Raw genomic sequence first — 25,013 nt, forward strand, 5'->3', positions numbered from 1 at the left:
TTAAGAGTCTTTAAAGGAACACAAAAAGCATTCAGCTATCCTTGCAAAATGCTCACAGTACGATTATGTGGCAAGCGCATGACAAGAAACCACGTTGAATAGACTGACTATATTTCCACTACCTTCTGAAGATACCAAACGTGAATTGAACACAAGAGCTCATATTTAACAGATGCGCCTTTGAGGCCCTTTGAAAGTTATTCAGCTCAACAAAAACCCATTAAACCTGACATTTTGCAGAAAGCGCAGCAGCCGGTCCTCTCTGATGGTAAAACTCATCTTTTTGTAGTTGAGGATTCTAATTTGCCACCTTACCGTGTCTGCAGCAGCACCAGCTCACTGCATGAACACGTGTAAGCTAACTTAGGTATCAAATTAAGGGAAAACTTTCACTCCATTAACCTAAATGGACCTTCAGGAACTGACTCCTTGCTAGGAGTTGGTCTAAATAAGTGTCTGCACGGGATACTCTACTATGAGATAAGGAAGCTGTCCTCACCAGTATGAGATGTATGTCTCCACGATCAAAACAACAGTGACAGCTCTTATAATTGAAGGAGCTGACCATCAAAACCATCAGATTGTACTAAAAGGTGAGACAACAGACCTTACGGGAGTTCATAAAACCTTACACTGTTTCTTTGGAGATGGACCGAAGAGCTGTAGTATCCCTCTATAGGGGGGATCAGCACATCTGTTGCAAGAAAAAAAACCCCCCAGCCCTCTGCTTTCTTCGGAATGGTACTAGAAATGTCAACTCGAAGCGGTTGTTTGTATGGTTCGTACAGCCCAAACTACTGTTTTGCAACCATACAAGAGCCCTGTATATCCTCCAGTCAACCCCACTGACTGCTCCTGCAGAGCCAAGAGTGGATGCCGCCTCCTCCTCCACCTCTTCCCTCCGAGTGATCACAGCACAGCCAAACAGATCCGACGGCATTACAAATCCAGGCTGAGGGCTGCACAGGGAATATCACCCACAGCTACGCTTCTTCGCTATCGCAGAGCTTTGTTTCTAACAGGTTTGGTTTTATGCAGATTTTTGGCTTTATGCACAGCCATTTTTGTGCTTCAGCAGACAAGTATATTGTTTAATTAACCTCAAGGGGATCTGATTAAAAAGTCAAGAGGTGAAACAACTCACATCCTAACCCACAGGTTATAACCTCTCCATGAAGAATATTTCACTAGTTTATGTAGATGATCTTGGCTCTGAACAGGGGGAGAATTAGCTAACCTCTCAAAATCCTTTCTTGCCCTGTCTTCCATAACATTAAAGCAGATCATTTCCTCTCAAAGTTTCCAACTGTAACATGGAGATGTTTAATCCTTTCACACCCCTTCGAGGTATGCAATGTTTCTTGGAGTACTTTAAGAATTGGTTTATAAGAAGATAACCTTGAACTCCACACGAAGGTAAAAAAAACAGATCTTAGTTTAGTCTCAGGAACTATCTGCAAAGTTGTTTTACTCTTCCCTTTTTTTTTTAAACCCACCTTACAAGGTTATATTGAGTAACAATAAAGTCCAACAAAAATTGCCAGTATATTGTGATTTTTAGCTTGAAACATGATCCCAAAGTGATGAAACAACTGATAAATATACTTACAATAAATAATCTGGCATTTCTGAAGTTGATGTTGGTACACTAGAATTATTGCATGTTCCATTTAAACCTGAAAAAATAAAAACTTGTTTACAGACATTCTTAAACTTTAAACCTCTATACAATTAAACTTCAAGTTCATAAACTTATCTGCAGTTTACCGAATTCTAAAGGATTTCTGTTTTGCTGTGAACTGACCAAGACAGAAGATCCACAATAAGGTGGCTGAAACTTCAAGGCTTCTCTAATATTCGTCTGTCAGCAAAACATTACCAACATTAGCCAATGCACTGAGTAGCAAAAAACCTTAATTTAATTGGTTTATAAACGCTGTCTGCAGGGTAGGATAACACCAGTATCACCACTGCTAAAGTAAAAGACAAATTTATGAGTCCAGATGAGCAGTACAGAGCGCTAAGCAAGGTGCACATTCTGTTCTCCCGATTCTACACTACACAGATTCCTACTCTTAATATTCCAGGTTCAGATTCCTATTACTACTCCAGACTCCTATCAGGTACAACAGAGAGGTTTATAAGGCATGCAGCTTTTTCCTGACATAGCCCTACTGCCCTGTAGACAAATCGAAGTGCTCTCTGCTCTATGAAGTTGAAGCAACATGAATCAAGCGAGGCTCAGCTGAGGATGTTTAGGAGTTTTAGTGAAGGGACCAAAGACCTCAGGAGGAACAGGATTCTGAATGTGAGCCTAAACCAGAGGCCATCTTCATGATAAACCAGACGCTGCATTATTAGTTTGGAGGAAGAAGGCAGTTGCATACAGGTTTCAAAAGAGGTATTTCGCACAAACTGCATTATACTGAAGGTCCTAATCAGAACTGCATCCATGAGAAGGCAGTAAAGAGGCAAGTGGAAAAGGCTGCAAAGGATTTAACTCAACTGCTTTGCAGAAGTGTATTTCTTCTTCCCTCTTCTTTCCAAGTCTGTTACTCACAGCAAGCCTTATCTTGAGGGTGCAGTTTCCCCAGATGCGCAGGAAAGGTACGTGTAAGCCCCAAGCCTCACCCATCCCTACACTACTACTTTACAATTATTACCCCAGATAAACTGCAGGGAGCACAAAATGCCCAAGTAATACAAATAGGCATGTAAAAGCAATAACCTAATTATAACTTCTTCAAAATCAACTCTTCTCTGAATTTCCACGGAAAGGCTTTCCTTGAGCAGAATGGAAGAATGGCAGAAAACCAGCATGACTATAAACACCCCAGTCGCCAGTTCCGACTGCAGACGTTTGCAGATAATTCTGCTTTCGTCCTTACCTGACCACCAGCGTGAAAGATGCAGAACGTGGGTAAGGAAGATCGTGGAGGAGAAAGGGAGAAAAGGAGATTTATTTTGCCTGTGAGTGCCACCTACTGACTGCTGAAAGGACCCCAAGGGTCCCTCCACTGCCTCTTGAACAAACCTCCCAGGAGAAACTCCTGCTTCCCTGCAGCCCCTGGCCCACCGGGGTCTTAGGAAAGGCTGTCAGCCATTTGCTGCAGACAAAAGGAGCAGGATTAGGCCCGTGCTATCCGCATGAAGTAAGGCACAGAAGGAAAAGATCCCAATTCAGATGCGAGCTGGCTGTAAAAGATCCAAGCAGCCACTGACCACATCCTGTTTATGATTACTCCCAAGTCCAGCTCGGCTTCGTTACCTCGCATACATCAGTGGTGCAGCAGGAACAAAACCCGACTCCTACTAATTAACAAAGAGCCATTCATTAAACTGTTTTTAAAGCAAAGCAGACAAGGCGATAAAGGGTCAGCAACTTCACGAAGAAAGAATTCAGGGTATTTTGGTATACTGACAATAATATACACCAAGAGAGAGAATGTGTGTGTATACATCTACCTGCTCCCATTCAAAACACAAGGTACATGGGGAAGAAAAACAACATTCACAGAAAAAACTACAAAAGAAAGATCAAAGCAGAAGAAATACCTGAAGAGTGTGGTTCTGCAGTGCCACACAATGATCAGAACTATGGACTGTCATTTAAAAAAAAAAAAATATCACTGGTGAGCAATCAAAATGCATTTTGTAGGTGATACAAAGACCATGGGGGGAAGGTGAAAGCTAATCATCACATTAACCCCAAGGCCCTGTGAAGCTCTGCTTCTCCAGGAATTTGACAAATTAGTTTCCATTTCCAGTTACTGTCCTTTTTGAGCCAAAACCAGATGATTTTCATGCACCAAGCATGAAGAGGAACTCGGCGTCAGAAAGTAGTAACGGGGCAGAAGAAAACAAGATGGATGCAAGAAGTGTAACAACAGATCGGGACTGCAATATTCCTACAGGCTGCAGGGGAAGTCCCACCGCTCCGGGGAGCGGTAAGAAAGCCTAATGAAACAGCAGAAAACAGGAGAGCTGCAGGCACTGGCAAGGGAACGGATCGCATTAGCCAACACGCGTTCTCTGCTCTAGCTTCTAAGGGTACGTACAACTGACTTAGAAATATACTGGTTTGGTGGAAAACGTTTTCATCACGTCTCAACGGGCAATGGGTTCACGGTTGTGTTAGTCCTCGAAGAAAGAAATTCAGAACGATAGTGGGATACAACAAGGAAGCGCTCTCAGTCTGAAAAGAGCTGGCTGTATGCTGCTCTAACAGCATTTATCACAACACTTATCTATCATTTCTTTGGTATCCCATATAAAAAGCTTTTGTGACTAACTTTTCATTACCAAGTTAAAAATCAATACAACAGTCATCACAATACCAAACACGAGCAGAAGAGCTGTAAGTAATCAAGCAGCACTGCTTTTTCCAACAGCCTGCCTTTCATCCCCATATATTAATACAGCTTTTAATTTAACAAGGAGAAACATGACACAGTCTGAGGCAGTTCCAAACAGCATGAAAGGTTGAACAGGAAAAACCTGATATCCTCTTTTGAGAGGAAGCCCATTTGTTGATTTGTAGGTAGGGACAGCAATGATATTTCGTTAACCACACAGTCTCTGTGAGTGGACACGCAACCTCCTTCCTCAAATAGTTTTAGAGCAGAAATTATACACAGCCGATACCAAGATTATCTTAGCACAAGCCGTACAGGAGGACCTCTCAGACTGTACATACCTGTGACCTGCTCCTGGGGAACACTAACTAAGTCAGCATTTTTTATTACTTCACAGTCCTGCTTCTCCTCTTTGCATTTCTCTTCATTTTTCTTCTCCTTTCTCTCCTTTTCCTTGTCTTTGTGCTTTTTGGATTTTTTCTTGGTTTTTACATACGAGCTGCAATTGTGCTTGCTCGTTTGGGGACAGTCTGTCGACAAAGGATGAGTCAGTCTGTCAGCTGTCTCCGGGTTCTCACAGTCTCTGCCGTTGTGAGTCAGGTCATTGCTGACATCCGAAAGGGGATCGTGAGGCCTCGGCAGCTCCAGCACCGGGAGGCTGGAGCTGGAGCTCACCGACTCCGGGAGAGCCGGCGGCAGGGCAGGGGCAGGGGTAGGGGCATCCTTCCCGTTGGAGGAATTCAGTTTCCCGTTGAAAGTAGGCTGAGTTCTGTGAGCCAAATGCGAGATCCTGGGCTTTTTGTTGGCCAGGGGATCGATAAACTCCAGAGGCTGGGATCGTTTCTGGGGAGGAAAAAGGAAATAAAAAAAAAAATTAAAAAAATCTTCCAAGTGTTGAGGCCAGAATTTTGGATGCTGTTACCACTAGGTGGTGGTGCGGTACCAGAGGACAAGGGATTATCCCCAGAAAAAGAGCCCTGCTATCGAAGAGAGCTGCCAGCAAGTGTCCCTGCTCCAGGCCAGTCCTGGACACAGGCTCCAGGACTGCCAGGTCCTACAGAAGCTGATCCATCCCAAGCTGCTTCCCGACAATCCAACAGCCACGCTGGAGCCCACAGCTCAGTGGGAGAGCTTATAGAAACCCACCATCACATCAGCAATTATCGATCTCGTGCACTCAGTCTCGTGATCTCAGTCCTACTCAAGCCACGCAACCCAGCCTGCTCTTGTTGCATCTTAATTCAAATCTAGCCCTTCGGAAGTAAAATCCTGTCCTTCACCCTCCCCCTGACCCAGCCACTTCACAAAGAACGGAAACAACCACAAAAACATGTCCTCTCTTCTGGTCATGGCATGACATTTAGAGCACCTCGAAGTCCCTGTGAAGGCAAGATATGCTCAAACTTCTGGAGAAGGGAGGGATTCACAAGTTCTGCATTTTATTCCCAACTGATTTTACCAACTCTGTGGTCAACAACTTTACCCTTGCAATATTACTCCTTCCTCTTCTCAAGAAGGAGGCATTTCCCGCAAAAGGCGAGAAAGCGTCAACTGTTAAGTTCTCAGAATTTAAGGCAAAAGAGAACATTTGTAGCAGTTTTAAAAGCCACATCACATGGGCCAACATGACCTAATATCTCCTTTTTAAATAAGAAGTCTAGAGAGAGAAGTGGTTCCCAACTGTCTCCATCAGCCAGGCCTGGACAGTCCCAGGCTGGGCTCGGAGACGCTCTGGGTGCCCATACCTCCTAGTACGCAGTTGCCTACAGACTGTGCGTTAGCCCAGAGAAACTGCACTGTGGAAGAACCCATCTGTCAGTCAGCAGAAAAAAAAAAAAAGAAGGAAAAAAAAAAAAAGAGCTCAATGCCGAGCCAGAACTATGGCTGTCAGGCTCAGTTCAGCCTGAGACAGCCAAAATTACCTTGGCCAGCCATGAGGGCAGCGGTGTGTGCCTGCCTGGCAGCACAGGGCTGCAAAAACTCTGAGGAAAGATTATTTAGTGCCCAGAGGAAAACAAGCGATAGTTCTGGTTATTTCTTTTGGATATCTTATTGTTTTCTTTATGTCTCAGGCAGGACTGCGATGTGTTTGCAAATGGAAATCTGCAAATCCAGAGGTGCAGCTGGATGCACAGCTGCTTTGCCAGGGAGCCACCGATTCGCTCTTTTTCCCCCAGTTATTATTTCTCTTTGCTAACTCCAGGGGTCCCCAGGACAGTGCTCCGTGGCAGGAATCCTCCTTTCCACCTATCAAGGTAATTACAAAGAGGAGCTACTCGTTGTGCAGCAGAGCTCAAGGGGCAAGGACAGCACGTCGAACCGGCTCTGCAACATCACCGACTGCCTTCCTGGTAGAACACGAGCAGTGTCCATCTCTCAGAAGGAGCGAGCAGCCAGTCACCTGCAGGTCTCAGAACAGGCGACGGATCTGCGAACGCTGCCATCTTTTACTCACCTTTCTCTAAAGCCAACAAATACCAGCTTCACCTCTTTGGTTATGAGGTGGTATAGGCACGCGACACCTGCTCTGCCATGCTTCCTTAGAATTGCCAGACCAACCTTCTTCTTTGCCTTCATTCCACAACTGAACTTTCCCCAAATACCTTGCATTCCAGACTACCGAATCCCATCCCTATACTGGGACAGCAACCATTAGCAGGCATCCCTTCCCTAAATAGAAACTGCAGCTATAGTGTATAAAAAAAATGATGGCTTACAAGAAAAAGCTGCCTGTGGTTTGCTGCCCGACAGCAGCCACGTTAGAAGCACTGCTGGAAACGTTTATATTCCGTGTTTGGTTGCCCCTGTTGCACTAGCCTTTTCTAGATCCAAACCAACCAACCACCCAAAGTTTCGACTGGGTCATCTCAAGAGACCAGAAACATCCCCTACAGACCTTTGCGTCTTCCAAAGTATGTACAGCCGGAAGCGAGATGATTTTTCAGCCTACTTTTTTTTCAGAATCAGCTTAAGAAAAACACAAGACCAGCCTCCTAACAGCATTGTGTCTTTCCAAGCTAACTCGAAGGGGATCATTCTCTATTCACCAGGAACATGCCCACGGCAGAGCAGGAGAGGATTTGGAATTAGCTACCTGGCAAACAAGTTGCACAGTTCTTGTTCTCAGTAGAGAACTGCCTCCATCTCACTGCCAGAAAGCACATAATTTCTTTACCTGCTAATATTCTTTGCCACTAATCCTCGGTGCGTCTGTCCAGACAAGTAGGCATTACACATTCCATTGGCAGGAGGAGAATAAATACTCAACTTGTCTGGGCTGACCCACAGCAGAGAAAGGAAGCCGGCATTTCACAATGCTAGCAAGAAATGCCTGCGCTGAGAGATACTAAGAAGAGTGGGGACAGACACTGCTTAACACAAAAGCAAATGCAGCTCCTTCACAGTTCAGTATCATGGAAAAACAGCTAAAACGTGCTTTTCACAGCTCCGTGCACCGGCATCTCAACAAACCAAAGAGCAGACCAACCTGCCCCTAATCTGTCACAGCAATTAGGTTGCAAAAGGTCAAGGTTTTTAATAACTCAGCCATGTTTAGGAGCTACTTATTACTGCTTCGTTCCAGTCAATTATTAGTAATGAGTAAAACACAAGCTCATTCTCCCAGGAACTCCAAGAGGGATGTAGGCACTGAGAAAAAAAAATATAGCCCTTAAAACTAAACTTAAGACACACTGTCAGAGATCCTCCCCATCGGCTGTCACTGAACCACATTCAGAGGAGAAACAGATGCTAAGGAAACCCAGAATTAGACTCTAACTTAACAAAACAGGAAAAAAACCCCAACAACCTATTGACCTAAGAACCTCCCAGCAGCAGGTGATTACAGCGTGCAGACAGGCTGAACAGCTCAGCCTGGACCTACGTCCAGCAACCGCCTCCATCAAGAGCAGAGGAAGCCAACTGCTGGCTCTGCGCTAACCAGACCCAACACCCTTGGAGAGGGATCACCTACCTGAGGAGGAGAGCTGGAGTTCACATTGTCTTTTGGTGGACTCAGGGAAGGCGCTTCTCCTTGAAAACCGCTGCTGTTCTGTGGCTGACAGAGTTTCCTGAAAAAACAGAATTTAGGGCTGTTCAAATCCCGTGCTTGACAAGCCAACAGATGGTATTTCAAATCTTCCTGCAAAGAGCCTTTTTGTGAGCTCAAAGCCTGACTGCTTGAAGATGCCATAAAAGTAGCTCATTCAGGCACTTATGGTTTTGACCTCAGACAAAATCTAGGAAGAAGAAACTACTACAGGAAAATATCAATCAACAACACTTGGTAATTGCTTATCTCTATCTTGCCTTCCCATGATTTTTGTAATTCTCTCTGAATGGAGGCAACACCTTGGACTGACACTGCCGGTGGTGTGGCAGGGAGGGAGGGGGCTGGCATAGCTATCAGACTCACAAGAGTCCCTACTGAGGATGGAACTTATTTTCCGACAGTTTTACCTCTTTTCTCTTGACCTGGTAACATAAGTATTTGTGCTGGTTTTGGCTGGGATAGAGTTAATTTTCTTCATAGTAACTACCACAGGGCTGTTTTGGATTTGTGCTGAAAACACTGTTGATAATACAGGGATGTTTTTGTTATTGCTGAGCAGTGCATACACAGAGTCAAGGCCAACAAATAAATTACAGCCTTAGAAAAATGATCCATACACAGATTAGTAAAAGCTGGCATTGAACTTCAAAGCGTATGGGATATATATATCTATTCTAGCTACTGCCCAAAATACAGCTTAATAAGCAAGATAGTATTTAAAGTAATTTCTGCCGAGTTTGTCTCACCCAGTTAAAATTGGCTTCATGAGAAAATTCAGAAAGCAAGCGCACTGTAAAGGGGCTGAAACTCAAGTTCAGATGTTGAGGAGTAAGTTCTCCCACTCACTAGCACCATTAAAACAACATTTTACAGGAACAGCAGTCCTCTTTCACAAGCAAGCCCCTCTGGATCCAGGAAAAGCAAGATTATTGCAGGAACTTTTACGGTGTTATTGGTCCACTAGGATTTACACGTAGGGTTTCATAGTAAGACTTTTTTAAGTTGCATCATGCAAAATAGCGCTACTTTGGTCTGTCTGTGCGGCATTGGACAAACAATAGAGACCTCTTGTAGCAAAAAAAGTACAACGCAAGTCATTCTAGTCACGTAAGTGCGTTAATTCACATTCACGCTGGGTATCTCCACTCCCCACCGCCCAAGGGGCTCTTTAGATCTCGGCGTAAAGTTTCAGAGCGCACCAGCTTTGCCCTACTCTTTTGACACCAGCCAGATCACCCGTATATTAATCACCGAGGAAAAACTACTGTTGCATCAAGTTGCAGCTGTCAAGCTGAAAAAAAAAAATTCAGGGTTAAAGGTTTTAATAAACTAGCTCTGCAGTCATTTTGTCACCAGCTGTACAGCCTAAATAACCAACGTCTAAATTCTTCCACAAGAGACTATAATGAGTTTTAAAGCGCACACATCTTTTTCAAACATTGGGAAGATTGCTTCAGAGATAGAGCCCACGACTTTACAAGATCTTCTTTTAACCTGAGCTTCAACCTTCAGCCATATGGCAGCAACATTTTAGATGCCTGCAGTTTCGCTGCACTTCTGCTGCTTTGTTTAATTTTATTTAGAACAATCTCAATGGCCACGGATCAACCAAAGAAATGTACTCAGAGACTGTGCAAACAGGAAGGGGAACAGTGATATTCCATAAACAGGGCAGTGAAAGTGGCTTTGTGGACGCCGTTTGACTAGACTGAGCAACCTTGTCACATCTCCTAACACGTTAATTATGGATTTTGAAAAAGTGAATGAAAGACGACTACTTTCAATTCAGCCGCTCTTGTGACAGCGGAAAAACATTTCACTACAACGGCGGAAGAAGGATGGAAAACACAAACAACATGAGGAAAAATGAGTTAGTCTAACATGGGCACTGTTAGACACAGTTTTAACGTTTGCAGATGTGCTAATTATTGCAGCCACTGAACCGGCATGTGGCAACCGGACCTGAAAACTGAGAGGACATTTAACAATTGGCTGGATCTAGGCAACCACGCAGACTACCGCAGCCAGCTACGTAAAGTCCTACGTCTGGTTGCCTGTGCCCTTTTTGTGAATGTTTTTCTACTGTCTTCAATCCTGCATGTTTTTTCCATTTTGTAGCCTCATTACCTGCATTGGCTGTGCGGGTCTTTGTTTGTACAGTTGAATACATCCTTTCCAAGGTCTATTTTTAGACCTTCGCATAACTGAATGCCACAATTCTAGAAAAAGCAGTAAACATTGCTTTCTACAGGGAGATTTTCTTTTTTTGAAAGCCATAAAGACTGCATGGCAGTTGTATTTTTCCATTTAATTATAATTCAACATCAAGGCCATTTAAACAAGTTTGATTTTTCTTTAGCATGCCAAAGCACTTCAAGTGCAAGTTTCTGTTGGTTTAACAAAGTCTCATCTCCAAGCCAACTGTGCTTTCAAATCATGGAAACTGTTCAAACAGAGCATGCTCTACTTAATCTTAACCAAAAGTGCAATAAAATAAATCTCAAAAACAAGTCAAGTAAAATCCCTATCTGCATTACAAAATCTGTACCAAGTCAGCACAAACACACTGAAAACATGAACACTCAGAGCAGAATTCTCCTCTAGAAACCTGGGAGATACGTTCTTTCCCTGCTGCCTGCCAGCCAAGAGCTTCTGAGCTTGGAGGCTTCACCTACAGGAAAATATCCGTAGAGAGCAAAAAACCCTTTAGCAACTAATGAGACAAAGCTATCATCTCAACTAACTCTGTTAAAGGCTATCTTCAGGAAGGAACATGCGAACAGGTATCCCTTGGACAGTGAGGATTACACTGTAGGGGCAGCAGGACAACCGGCACGTGTTTTAGGGGACTTATCTCTACAGAACTGCCTCGTGCTTTTTCATGCATCCTTTACTTCAATCAACCTTAAATCTCGCAGGGCGACTGTAACACCAACAGAATTTGCAGCAAGAGAAAACGAAAAACCGCAGTAAAACATCCAAACAACGCTACAGAAATGAAGCGGCCAAGTCTCCAAAGCAAAGAGCTCAAGAGGAATAAGGACATCCACAGGAACAAAGCACAGTAGCGGCTGAGCAAGACAGCTACGGGACGTGGCTGCATGGTAACGTCTCCCTCCTCGCCGTGAACAAACACGGCAGTCTGCACAGGAAGCCGTGCACAAGAAGATATGGAAAAAGGAAAAGAGAGCCGAGCTGGACACATTTGCCTTAATCCATTCATCTCCCACGATTTTAAATGACCATTAACTGTAACAGCTTTTGTTCCCCACCCAGGTTTTTCTCCCCCCACAGCTTTTAGTATAACGAATGATTTAAAGGCAACTTAGGACGATCTGAAGAGTGCATTCGCTTTGATATTCAAGTTTAGTCAACTTCTGCAGCTGTCTGGATGACAAACAGATTTATTTTGTGTTAAAATAAGTCAAACACTTAACTTACCGTTACTTTGGTTACCCTGATTTATAGCAACTGACCTGGCTCAGGATTTTCAAGCTCCATATGATATTACAGAGAAGATGGAATAATTACCGAACAAGTATCCTCTTCAGCAACTGCTGATCTCCTTCAGAGTAGCCAGGCCAGTCCTTCTGCACTTCTTTGTATACACAATCTTTCAGTGTGAAAGTGCTGTCCTTGGCACTCAAATTTGCCACCTGAAACAAAAGTAATTTGCAAAAAACGGTTAGGGTTTAATTTTCTCACTTGTTCTAACAAGAGAGATCTAAGATGTAGGCAAAATCTCAGCAGATTTAGCGGCAGTTAGTAGTGTCAGAGAGCAAAGGAGAGACTTTATACTTAATTTCCTAATTATTTAATCAAACTGTGCCTTTCCTTTTTGCCCTGCCCTTGCAGTAGTTTATTATGGGTTTCCAAAGCATATCCAGTTTACTGGGAAACAAGTCCTATCAGAAGACATTATTCAGCTTGGATAGGCTGGAACAGTACAATATCAGTTTATGGAAATACCTGGAAATAAACCCTAATGGGAACAGGCAGTTCACTTATCACACCTGTCCGATAGCTAAAATGGTGCCGTTTATTAGCTGATAGAGGAACTCTTGCGGCGATAGCTTAGTTAACAATGGCCAGAAGATAATTTCTCACTTACAAGCCAGTAAAACAGGTGACAGAAAGCTACTTTCCCAAGGAGCAGTGAGGAGAACACCCTGCAGATATAATGCATTAGGGAGCTTGCAGATTACACTGTGCAGCTCCGTGCATTGGGATCATCTGCTGGATTTCACAGAGAAGAACTTTTCGGAGGACTACTTCAGGGCAAGAACAAAACCTGCGATTACCAGCTTATAACCCAGGGTTTTACAATAAAGCATTGCACCCTAGATCAGGTGCTGCCATTAGCTCGGTAAACTTGCATGAGAAACTTCGTGACATTGTTATCCAATTCTATCATCGGTAGTTTCCCCACAAAACTCTGCGTGGTGCCTACACGGATAGGAAACACTGCTGGAACCGGCAGAATTGTATTAGAATGGAAACAACTTGTTAAGAGTTATCCCACTTCAATCAGTCTTTCCACAGCTTGACTGAAAATTTAACTTCTTGCTGCTGGTTACATATCTGAAAAATAGAATGTTAGCACAAACCAAAAAGCCCCAGTTAAGTTTTCACAGATACTGTCTTAGTGATCCCTTCTTAGGTGACCGTAGGGCACTGCAAGTTTAGGAAGAAAGCAAAGCCTTGAATTTGTTTTTATGAAAGGGATACGGAGGCACAGGTGCCCACAGCCAGGCTGACCAAACTGGCAAAGCCAGCAACCACGTCCCAAAGTTGCTGCTTTAGCCCCTCAGTTTGACAACTGTATTACACTTGAAACGGGAAGATGCTTTTATTCAGTCAGTGGAGATACTGTGCATCTGTTTAAGGACTACTGTTCCCCACTGCTCGCTCCATTGCGGAGATGGTCGTGCTTATGAATTTCTATTATCCACACAGCAGTAAGATAGCCTCAGAAAAGCAAGTGAAGGAGTGGAAAGTCTTGAATTAACTGAAGATGCTGTTAATTCTTCTGCTTTTGCTTTAGGGAGACTACGACCTAGTATTAAAAAAAAAAAATCTATGAATTTAAAAGCAAAAAGCTGCAGAACAAATACAGCAAAGCTCTCCTGATAAGCGAAAAACAAAAAGCACAGTTATCAGTTTACATGACGAACACTTTGTTTTTCCTTTCAGTTCTGTCAGCTTTCCAAAATCCTGAGCCAAAACACAAGAAGAATTTGAGCTGTGTTTTACATTTAGATATCCCAGTAAACATGCCCAGGAGACAAAAGCAAAACCAGGTTCTCTTTCAAAAACTCTCCAAGAATCTCCCCGCTTACTGCCTCTTTCTACAGCAGAAGACACGCTGCTCGGCAAGGCTTGTAGCCCAGGCAGAAGAGCAACTCAGATTTTTCTCTGCACAGAGGCTGAGAGCTGCCACCTCCTTGTTTTGCTGGTGTGGGACTCTGCAAGCTCCACCCCAGGCCTCCCAAAAATAGAAACCTTGCAAAATGAGGCAAAAAGGCCAGCAGGAACACAGAGTCCTATGAGAGATGCAAGAGTACAATGAAACCCACACCTAGACGTATTTAGACATGTAACTTTAATGCAGCCTGTAATTTTTAGCTTATCTGTGTCTGCTTGTGGATGGGAGCCCTGGTAGCACTGAAAGGAGATTAAGTTTACAAGCAATACGTTTACAGCCAAATCAGCATTTAGCCCAATCAGGCTGACACTATGGACACTGCCCAACACACCACTTGCCTGCCAGGGGTTTGCGAGAGCATCAGTAAAAGGTGATTATCAGAAACGGTATTTCTAGTATTAAACCTATTTATAGCATTCAAAAGGGTGCTCAAAAGAATTCTAGCACTGCTGGAAAATTAAGGGCTATAGGATTAAAATCTAGGGAAGGCGCAAGTTGTGCCAGCAATAACCCCATTTTCAGTATAACCTGCCTTGTGCCCTTGGCAAATTAACTCCTCACTGTCTCATTCTTTTCAGCTATGGAAAGGAGTAAAAAAATAAAAATAAATAAAACCAATACAGAGGAAGACAGCTGCAGCATTTAAACAAACACCCATGATCTGCTTTGCACTGCGAGAGCAATAAAGGTATTTACTGCAATTCCTAAAATGGCACCTTCAACATGACTCAAAGTGTTAAGAACTGATTCAGCTTGGAGACAGCTTTCACACTTGACATACAAATAATATACTTTGCAAGAAGCTGCATGATCTTCACACCTAGCCAGTTGCACTGCTAAGCAGGAAAGGAATGGGTCTGAACAATGCAAAGAAGATGTAAAGCTTAGTGGAGAGGGACATAGTTTTTCCTTCACATAGGAAACATTACATGTATCAATACAGAACACGTTCCTTTATGTCCACGTTAATAAAAGTATACAGAATAGATTTATGGGTTATACAAATCAAGCAGCTTGTAGATCCTCTGTTAGATAATTCTCCCCACGCCCGACCAGAAGTGTTCCTCTTAAGTAACTGATCTGGTGAACTGAAATCATACAGCTCAGCTGCATAGACCTAAACCGAGGTGTATACACGAGAGGCTTCTGCTTATCTCTAGTAAAATAGTAACGTGAATTGCGAACGTCTGTCGGTCACGGCCTTTAGAGAAACGTTCAGCTGCAGCTTTGAGATACACCGGTTACGTTCAGACTAATACAGAAGGTACTCCCGTTCTGAGAAGACATTTCCCTTTACCTAAATTGTTGCCTTCATCAGAGTACAAACCTGTTGCAGAAGGTTGTCCAACAAATCCTTGTCCTGCTGAGAAAGTCCATCCTTCTGCAATCTGAGAATAAGTTCAGGTTTCTTATAAGGCTTTAGTGCCAGTAAGTGCACAACCCTATCTTTGAAGGGTCTTTGAGAAATCGCACTATTGCCTCTCTTTATTGCACTGGCAAGGTTGACTGGCGTTGGGCGCTTCCTGGAGGGAACAGCATCGGAAGCTCCTGGTGCAGGTTTACGCACCTGAACCTTTTTGCCTAAAATGAGATGAGAATAGTGAACTGCAGCAGTCACCTTGCAAAGGCCAGTGGTCTGTCAACACGTATATGGAGTTCATTACACCACCTGAAGTGCCAGAAGATGACAATGAAGGACAAACACAACCAGCACACCCCATCTGTTCCGATACACCGCTGGAACGAGTATCCCATGAGTTTTATGATTCATGACAAGCTTGTAACAAGTAAACAGCAACACCAAGCTCTGGAAACCTGAGTATTATTGGCCAGAAGCTTACATAAAGCTCTCTTTGTCTGCCAGCTTTTCATTTATCCCAAGTGCGTCTATCCCCACAGTTAATCTAACTGTTTTTTCCCCTCCCTGTGAGAAGAAAATTCTGCATTATTATGTAGAAGAGTCGAAATATGGAGTGGAAAGACCAGAACTGGTCAACGAGCGGCTCCCTGCTGCTGATCTCAGCAAAAACACTACTCCAGCAGATGTTTCTGCTTTTAGAACAATAGGAACTTTATAGGGCTGGGTCCACCTCCCTTCCCCCCTGCCAAACACAGCCACATGAATGGGGTCTAACACCGACACATTAGCCTATTCATTAGTGTGCTGTCTCTTCTAAGAGAATAACCCCTTCTACACTGTAGTAATAACTGCTTCACCCTCCAATTACATTTATGTATACGTGAGACCATAAGGCTGACTCAAAAGTTCATCTCGAGCCCTCAGAGGCAGCTTCCTCAACTCCGTCCCAAATGCGGTTCTTGGTTTCTGACAGCATGATACAAGAATTCATTTTCCCATTCCTATTGAAAAACAGCTTTAACTAGAACCCTCACACAAGTCCCACATCGCTCGCTAAAGCGCAAATCAAAGAATTGTACTATTTTGAATACAGAAACAGGTCACAAAGGCAGGCTGCTCCTACCAAAGGCAAAACCAGCAAATCGAAAAGAAAATTTGTAGGTTCCAAGGTCTAAAACATGGAGATGCAATCAATAATCACTTCAGTTCAAGAAAGCGACCTTCACTAAACAAACAACATCCACCATTTACGGAAAGAATTTTGGAGGTTTATTTCAGCACGGCAATCCTCCACTGCTAGGAAGCTATATTTTCAACTGAGTCATCTGAAGATACTGGTGATTGTCTGCAGTGTTTATTTTACTGAAATGTAGATTGCTTAACTGAGACCCCATTTCCTGGCTTTTTATTACGCACCACGCTGATGCAAGTAAGTACGACCCATCGTTGGCTGGACTGAGTTAAGACGAAAGGGAGAAAAACAATTCGCATGTTAAACATCCCAAAATTCAGAGGTCAACTGGACTTCATTTCCAGAAATGGGACGAGAGAAAATTCGTCAGCTTTCTAGAACTCCCTTAACTCTTGCCAGGTCATGAGCAGCAAAAACACATTGGAATATTTCCAGTAAAGGCTGGAGCCAAAATGCACAATGATAGGAAAAGAAAAAAATATGTTAAAGCCAGAACACGAAGTCTTTTAAAATATTTATACATGTGCATATATATAGGTGTATATGCACACACCTATTTAGTGTATATATAAGCACACATATCCCCTTACTGACATATCACCCATCTATTTACATATATATTCGTTCAAGTGTTAGTTCACGTCTATACTGTCCTGTTGATCTCCAATTTCAACATTTCATATAAATTCTCCCACATCTGAGCTGCCTGGAAAATGACTCCACTGACGTTTAAGTGCTGAGCTCCGTGTTCTCATGGAAATGTGAGAGCCAGCCATCTCCCTCCAGAGTAGCCTGCAAGCGAATCAGCTGATGGTGCTGGCACACCAAATACGTGTGTCCCGCAAGAGGACTGTCCTTGCCCAGGCTCTTCCTTCTTGGAGGGGTGCTTTCCTCCCGTCTTAAACATTGACATCTTACATATGCAGCACGCACTCCACTCCTTCTACGTGGTTGTGCCTCCATTTCAGAGCGGTAAATGTTTTAGCCAGAGTATTTTTAAATCAAAAGTTTTGCTCTATCTTTCCGGGAAGCAATTTGCTTTGAGAATCTTCTCCTTCACAAGCCCAACAACTTCATCCACTTACTGTAATGTTCTCAAATATAAGCTAAACAAAATAGTCTTTTAGTCTACAGGAAATCAATGCATTTCCTTCCTGATTACTATCTTATTTCTCAGCTTCGAGCACTTGGCTGATAGAACAATGAGTCAGAGTCAGTTCTACATTTTGCAACTCACCATTCTCATCACAGACATCCTCTGAGAAGAGACTGCCTACAGATCACATGGGCTACAGAAAACTGAGCTGGCTCAAAAAACCCAAACAAAACTCCACTTTCTGGTTCACATTTGTGCCCTAAGTTTGTGACCAGACTGAGGTTAAGCAGGGACCCGAGCCCAAAGCTAGGTCTCTGCAAGCTCCTTCTGGAGCCCACTGATATTTGCCACAGTTTTATTTCCTCCCCTAAGAGTCTCCTCTCCTTGACACAGTAAGATGGTTTGTTTGAGGCTGCAGTCAGCAGCACTGCTTCAGTCTTTGTTTATTAACACAAGGGCACTGCTATCCACATCCTAGATGTTGCGCGTTACAGTCTCAAGCGCAGGCACACACTAGACGTGTGACAACAGCAGTGGCACATTTTCGCTGACTTTGCTAGGAGCACAGACACTTCTGGTGGATCAGCAGTATGCTCTCAGCATCACCGCATGACAAATATGAAGTAACGCCAGAGAGTGATGTGACTGCACGCAGACAATCCTCAGAGGCCACACAAACACCACCACACATGTTCTACGGTGAAGATGGAAGCCATGAGGAAGTCACAATACAAGGAGAGTAGCACTCTCATAAATCAGACACCCATAAGGGACTGCCAGATACTTCTTAAAGACTTTTGTGGGCAAAACAAACGTCAGCATTTGACTTCAGAAGCTAGGGAAGACACCCCCAGATCAAGTTGCTGCTTACCTACGTATCTGCCCCCAGGCTTAATGACTATAGCACTCCGGCTGCGAGTCTCCTCCTCTGCCTGTGCCATGCTTTGCCTCGCCTTCTGGTAGGAATCATCAGTAGCACACACGGTGATTTTATCCTGTATGCTTCCAAGGCAATCCAGATGGATATTGCCATTGCTGCAAAAGAAACGCAACGGAAAAGATACTCCCAACACTGCAAATGGGCACATCTCTGTCACTGGTGACTAACTGAGGTTGCATTAGCTAAATAATAGGAGGAGACAGAAAGAAGCCGAGAGGTAAACAGATTCCTCTGTGAGCATTTCCTTACCCAAACATACACACACAAGCAAAAACTCTAAAAAGAACGAACACATTAAGTTTTGTTCGGGTTTGTTAGGGAAAAGATTGTACAGAAGATAAGATATTAAAAAAAAAAGGCTAGGTTTTCTTTTACTGTACCACTCACCTAGATACATACTGCTGGATACAGTCAAAACTCCCTTGGGGGCTGTCCTTGCCAATATTTGAAAGATAAAATGTGAAAGTCCGCACTTCCGTAGGTCGATCAGGCCTTGGAATTGCGATGTGCTGTTTGGAAGGAGAAAAATATTGGTCACTTGGGTAGCCCACACTAACACAAAATGCAATTTTTCTGCAGTCACTATGCTTTATAGCTGTTTTGCAACCCACTACAAGTAAAGCATATGGATTCCTGCATAGGAAACTATGAAGAGCAAGAAGCTACAAGGATTTAAGTTAGCAAAACTGTATGCACTGAAAAGATAAGGTAAGAGGTAGACAGAGGTAAAGAACAGCTAAAGCGACAGCGATGTCTGTAACAGAACAGAGGGCTGAGCTGGCAGCTCGCTGCCTTTAAACGCAGAGCCCACAATAATCTTGTTCTAGGAACCTGACCCAATTCTATTGATTCAGGCTCAAAACAGGCTTGCTATTGCTGTTTATATTCAATTTAAAGCATTTGAGACTTGTTTCTTTAGAATTAGTGATCCAGCACTAAACATAGTACAAGCCAGGTCACTAGGTAGCATGCTTATTCTTTTTTAAGAGATTATAATTCCATAACGAGATTTCATGGCTCACAGTAGAGTGTGTGACGCTGCTGCTAAATTAAATATTTAATCAAGCATTAAGTGTGCTCCGCAGACAACTCTACAGCGATCTGCATTGTTTTCCCTCCCCCAGCCATTCATTTTTCAAAAGGGAAACTGTTTCCTCTCTGCGTTCAAGATCCAACATAAATCTCAGCATCTGAGCTCTACTATCACATCAATATTTGATAATTAAGATGGCTTCCAGAAAACGAGACAGAAGGAACATCAGCTTCAACCTATTTTAGGCTACACTTTACCACACAGATTTATATTTACCCAGATTGCCACATATATGCACAAAATATATATGCCTAGCAAACCAATTCGTGGCATCCACATATGACTGCGCCCCGTCGTAAAAGACTACTGCTGGTACAGAAGGGTTTCTAGGTGGTTTCCCTTTGACCTCAGACGTCTGCAGCAGCCTGGAAACCCACTGCATCTGTGCCACTTTGCTAAACCACAGGGATGTTCTCAGAACCAGCAAGAAACGCTTGTGTGAGCTGCGCTGAGCCGAGCCAGTGCGGCGTTTTCCATTTACTCTCCGTAAAGACCAACCCTCCTCCAGCCAGCCCTCAAAACAGACTTCCCTTCTTTCGAAGCGGCAAGCCAAGAAACCCAGACTCGAGCGATACAGAAGGACGAGTTATCCCCCGTGCAGTTCCAGGATCCGCATCTAAAAATACTCGGAGCAGATTCGGTGGCGATCCGGGCGCTGACGGGCAGCGCTGACCCTCCGGCAGCGGCAGCTGAGCCGTTATCTCCCCTGCCAAACGTGCGCCGGCAGCCTTGAGCCCTTAATCTGTCCCGGCACCCTCTGCCCCCCACCCATCCAGAACAAATAAAATTCTCTTCTGCTTTACAAGCGAGCTGAGAATATGCACAAAGTTATGTAAACAGCAGATTGTGGGTATTTTACCCTTGGCACTGCGCACCCGCTAGTTAATTTGCTGGGAACGGGGCAAGAAGGTAAATGCAACAGGTCTGTTCAGCTTCTAGCGCCGTGCGTTGGGGGAGCGAGTTGTGCCGCACGTGACGGGGTTGTAAAATAAAACCCGGAGGATGTAACCAAATCATATATTCTCGCACTGAAATAACTTGCTTCTAGCTCCTCATTTACCATTGTAAAAAAAAACCACAGCTGCTCCGAGAGCCCCGACTCCGGCATTTTTGTAGAGTTTCTGCAGCTTCTTCAAAGGACGTAAAATGAGACAGGAGCGGAAGAGTCATTTTAGCGTTAAACGTTGCTCGTTCCAGTACTCAAAAGCGTAGCGTATGCAAACTGGCCGTTATCTAGGAATTATTTTTAGCTGAAACAGAAGGTTTCTCAAGCCACCAAATCAGCATGGTAACTGCTCTGAGGGAGCCCTAATTTTGGTGCAGAGTATTACACCAGTAACCATAGACACTTAAAAATAGCTCAGTACAGATGTGACTTCTGGTTTTTTTCTTTCAAGTAATATTCATCTGTGTACAGCTCATTCTGAATGGCAATTTCACCTTCCTCTATTAATACCAGCACAAGTTCATCCCAAGAAACAGGGGAAAACGTCATATTTTCCAAACACGTCAAGTTAGACGTTTTGTTCCTAACAGTTATATTTAAGAAAGCTGCATGAGCATACATGGATTTGGCACCTGAAGGTCCCCCCGCTCCCAGTTCAGTTCTTTCCCCACTCCCCCATCCCAGCTCCCCCACCCCGAGTAAGCACCTGCAAATTTGACCCAACCTAAGCTCTAATTCTGCACATGCTTTTCCCAAAATAGAAGCATCTTTAGCCTTTCTTGTACGGTTACGCACGCCATCAACTACCACCATTTGTAACGCTTTGGTAGTCAAGTTCTTAAATTCTAATTTTACATTTACATTGAAACAAGCAAAATGCTCAAGACTCTGTATAAACTTACGAAACTATCCAAGAAAATCCAGTTCATGATGAAAAACTAACAAGCAGGTGCTGCTCTTAAGGAATATCCAGATAGTCCCACTTGAGCACCTCACAGCAGAGTAATACTCTGCTAATTACAACCCACTTACTGCTATTGAAATTCTGATTATTACACAGATTATTGCTCTGAAAAAGTAATTAACAAGACTAGCATTGCTGTAAAGAAATGCATCCCAAGGCAAAGATCATTTACGGTCCACAGTTTACAAAAACTCATGTGAGATTCAATCCAGACCTTGTCACTGAAACAGCAGTTTTATTTTGGGCTAGAATCACCAACATCCTCCTTTCGGCACCTGGCCGACACAGCTGCCACCTTGCTGACCCTCTGGTTTATTCCTCACCAATTCCCTTCTCTGGTTAATTAGAGTATTAAAGTTTTTTTTCCTGTGTATTAGAAGCTGAGAGTATCCTTGACAGACTTCATTAGACTAACACTGGGAACAGGCATAAAGGACAGGGACGCAGTAATTTTAAACCTTCTAGAGAATTAAATTAAGGAAGCAGCAGTTTGTTTTGAACTCTTATTTTACATCCTGCCTCCCCCAATCATCAAGTTCTTTAAGTTCTTCCTTCTTGCGAGAGGGATATTCACACAGGAAAGTCACGCTGTTAGAATCTCATCTCACTGGACACTGCTTTAAATCACACTTGGACATTTGTGCTACACACAAAACCTACCACCCTCAAAAGTTAAACGGAGTTAAGTCCCATTAACTCCTTTACTTAACTCCTCCAAAGTAACATTTATTAGGAAGCAAAACAGGAAGGCAACAAATTGGGGAATTAAGGTATAGCGGAAGAAAGCATATTCCAAAAATAAACAGCTAAACAAATACGTTTTAATGTCATCATCTGAATTTGAGAACTTGTTAAATTACTGAAACTATCTTTTCAGTCCAATTGATAGGAGGCATTTAAAGGCCCGTCGTCAATTCCTTAAGGCAGGGCACAATCACGACATATACAAGTACTACACTTAAAAACAGATGGTTACGCAGCTGCCAGCTTCTTGTCATACACAGTAAAAATAATAATAAAAAAGGACAAAGAGCCCTTTCTATCTCCCCCAGTTGAACTGGATCTCGCTTTCTTCAAAGCTCTACCTTTGGCCTTTACTCAACAGTGCAATTAATTAAACAGCTGAAAACGAGGCAGGCAGAGGTCAGCTCTGTGCTGCCAACATCCTCCTTCCACCCGCAACGCCCCGGCGCTGCTCACACTGTGCAGGGCTCAACGCTTCGCTCTTTAAATGGCAACATCAGACGCAATCGCGCCGCTTCGCTCCTTTTCCATTCAACCCCGACTGTAATTGCAGGCGACTGGCAGCTCTTTCACCAAAAACTCTCCTCTGGAAGTGAAGGGCTCAAATATAATTACAGTGCGTTAAATATTTGTTTTTTAATTTTTATAAGGAACAGCATCATTTTAAAATCGGCGTTTTCAAAAATTATTATACGGAGCTGCATTATTTTAAAATAGGTTTTCTTCTGGTTAACCTGAAAATGCCGGGGTCTGTATCACATCCGGGTGAAACCCACCACGGGAGGAGTGCAGCAGCTGAAGGCGGTGGAGCATTTTAAGCCGTTCTGATTCATTTTGCTACATTTCCTTCCAAAAGGAGGAGGAAGATTAAGGAAGAGAAGAGGCATTTCTAGAACTTAAGCAGCTTTACAGGAAAAGTGAGGTGTAGATCCTCACAAGGTGCTCTACAAAGGGAAAGGAAAGCATTTGCAGTCTTTTTAGCTGCTTTATTACATGCAAAGCTGTTTGCTCATCTAATAGCAACAAATCATGCAGCCTTAAAAGTTTTCCTTGTCACTCGCTTCTAATTTTGCCAAACTTCAGTTGCAGATTTTTATCTAAGCTTTCATGCTGAGCTTTCTGGGAAGTTTAATTGTAAACAAAGTAAAAAAAACCTGGAAATTGCTCCTTTCTTTATTTCCCAGGACAAAAAGGGCTGTATTTTTCTTAACTTACGATAACAATTATGTCTTTCCTGCTACGTTTTGTTAAGAGTACTATGTACTATTAGTAAGACTAATATCACAAGGTGAAATATGGGCAAGGAGAAACGTGCTACACTTTAATGCCTACTTAATTCAAGCCTTTTTGAAAGTTTTATTGTGCCACCACAAAAAAAAAAAAAATCACAAAGTTATTTACAGCTGAGTTCAGGTTCTTGGAAAAAACACAATTAAATTCCCCTTCCTTCAGCAGAGCACCAAACTTAAACACACACCTTTTTGTATCTAAAAGGTATATAAATGACATTTTTAAAGTTCAATGAAGAGTTGCATTAGTTTACCAGAAACACTACCAATTAAATCTCAACTTTGTCAGCAACGGGCACAACAGACGGTTTCAAGCATCTATAAATATCTTGGAGGAGTTCAGTCATCGGAACAGAAGTTAAGAGAAATAAAACTCCTAAATATAAAAAACTTTTGGTACTCACAGAAACCGCATGGCTGTTCAGACATACCTATTAAATAAAGCTTCAGCACATTTGTAGCGGCCCCCAAGCTGCTATGGTAAATAACTGGTACCCGTGAAGTCTTGCACCAATTTTACCAGGTTTGAGATGGCGTTTCCTCAGGACACAGGCGAGGCTTCCGTGGATTGCTGCACCCACCACGGTACTGCCATCAGCGAGCTTTCCGTTTCCTTCTTCTACCCAACAGCATGGCCTTATAAAACTAAATTTCACCACCAGCAACACTGGTGGTGCTGGTGCTATTGATTTAGCAAGGTTAGAAAATAACCTTGCTATGGATTTAGCAAGGTTAGAAAATAAAAGAGCGGGGGGAAATTTTTATAGGGAGATAATTCGTGCCATCAATGAAAAAAGGACCACATCTGAACTTCATATCTCACTTTCAGAAATCAGAGCATCATTCTTTGAATTGGAATAGGACAGACATACAGAAAAAATACCTTACTCAGATTAATTCTATAAGCCAGTAAAGAACTTTCCAAGGCAACCCACATACAAACTTACCCCTTGGCTTCCTTGAAACTGGATTACTGGTTTTGATGTCACAGCATCCTACAAAAACAAGCAGAAAAAAGTAAGATTACCTTAGAGAAATTTAAAGCTCCAGCATTCCCTGCCAAAAAATACTCAGCTTGATTTTTTGCCTATACTTTTTACTCTTTCCTTTTTATTTTTTTAAAGAAAAAACCTTCAGGGAAGAATACAGAATTCCAAGCAAGAAAATATAAAGCCTCCTGAAACAGTGATTTGTACCTAGAAAAGGGGTAAAATTGTCAGTGGTACCCTTACCTTAGAAAAAGAACAGCTCTGAGATGACACCCAGATGGGCCACGCTTAGTTCCCTTCTGACCCCTAAACCACATTTCAGGCACAGAATAGCTTAGCTGTGTATCTTTGGCGCTTATGTAAGTTTTGAGTTAAACAGTGGATATTTGAGGGGAAAATTTATTACAGTTCTAGGTCTGAGAACACGCTAAGCAAATTTTTTCCAACAGAAAGCTGGCAATTCATTGGAAAAGCAAACTGCAACTCCATTGCAAAATCCTGTTGTTACATTGCCCATTTCAACAATCAGCCTCTTCCTCCATCCTAATTTGCTTACATTTCAAGAAGTC

The 25,013-nt window shown here is 43.0% G+C and overlaps 1 protein-coding gene across 1 annotated transcript in view; it reads right to left on the reverse strand.

Moving 5' to 3' along the window:
- The window catches only part of ELL (elongation factor RNA polymerase II), a gene marked incomplete at its 5' end in the record, with an annotated part of 27,076 nt that extends 2,626 nt beyond the window's left edge, over window positions 1–24,450 (reverse strand). Inside the window, 8 exons of the mRNA XM_010294761.1 lie at window positions 1,610–1,676; window positions 4,697–5,198; window positions 8,329–8,425; window positions 11,938–12,062; window positions 15,159–15,412; window positions 18,351–18,514; window positions 18,807–18,928; window positions 24,403–24,450. Of these exons, the coding sequence (XP_010293063.1) occupies window positions 1,610–1,676; window positions 4,697–5,198; window positions 8,329–8,425; window positions 11,938–12,062; window positions 15,159–15,412; window positions 18,351–18,514; window positions 18,807–18,928; window positions 24,403–24,450 (1,379 nt within the window). The remainder of the gene's footprint in view (window positions 1–1,609; window positions 1,677–4,696; window positions 5,199–8,328; window positions 8,426–11,937; window positions 12,063–15,158; window positions 15,413–18,350; window positions 18,515–18,806; window positions 18,929–24,402) is intronic.
- Between the last annotated feature and the right edge of the window lie 563 nt (window positions 24,451–25,013).

Source organism: Phaethon lepturus, unplaced genomic scaffold (assembly GCF_000687285.1).
Source record: "Phaethon lepturus isolate BGI_N335 unplaced genomic scaffold, ASM68728v1 scaffold7649, whole genome shotgun sequence".
Lineage (NCBI taxonomy): Eukaryota > Metazoa > Chordata > Aves > Phaethontiformes > Phaethontidae > Phaethon > Phaethon lepturus.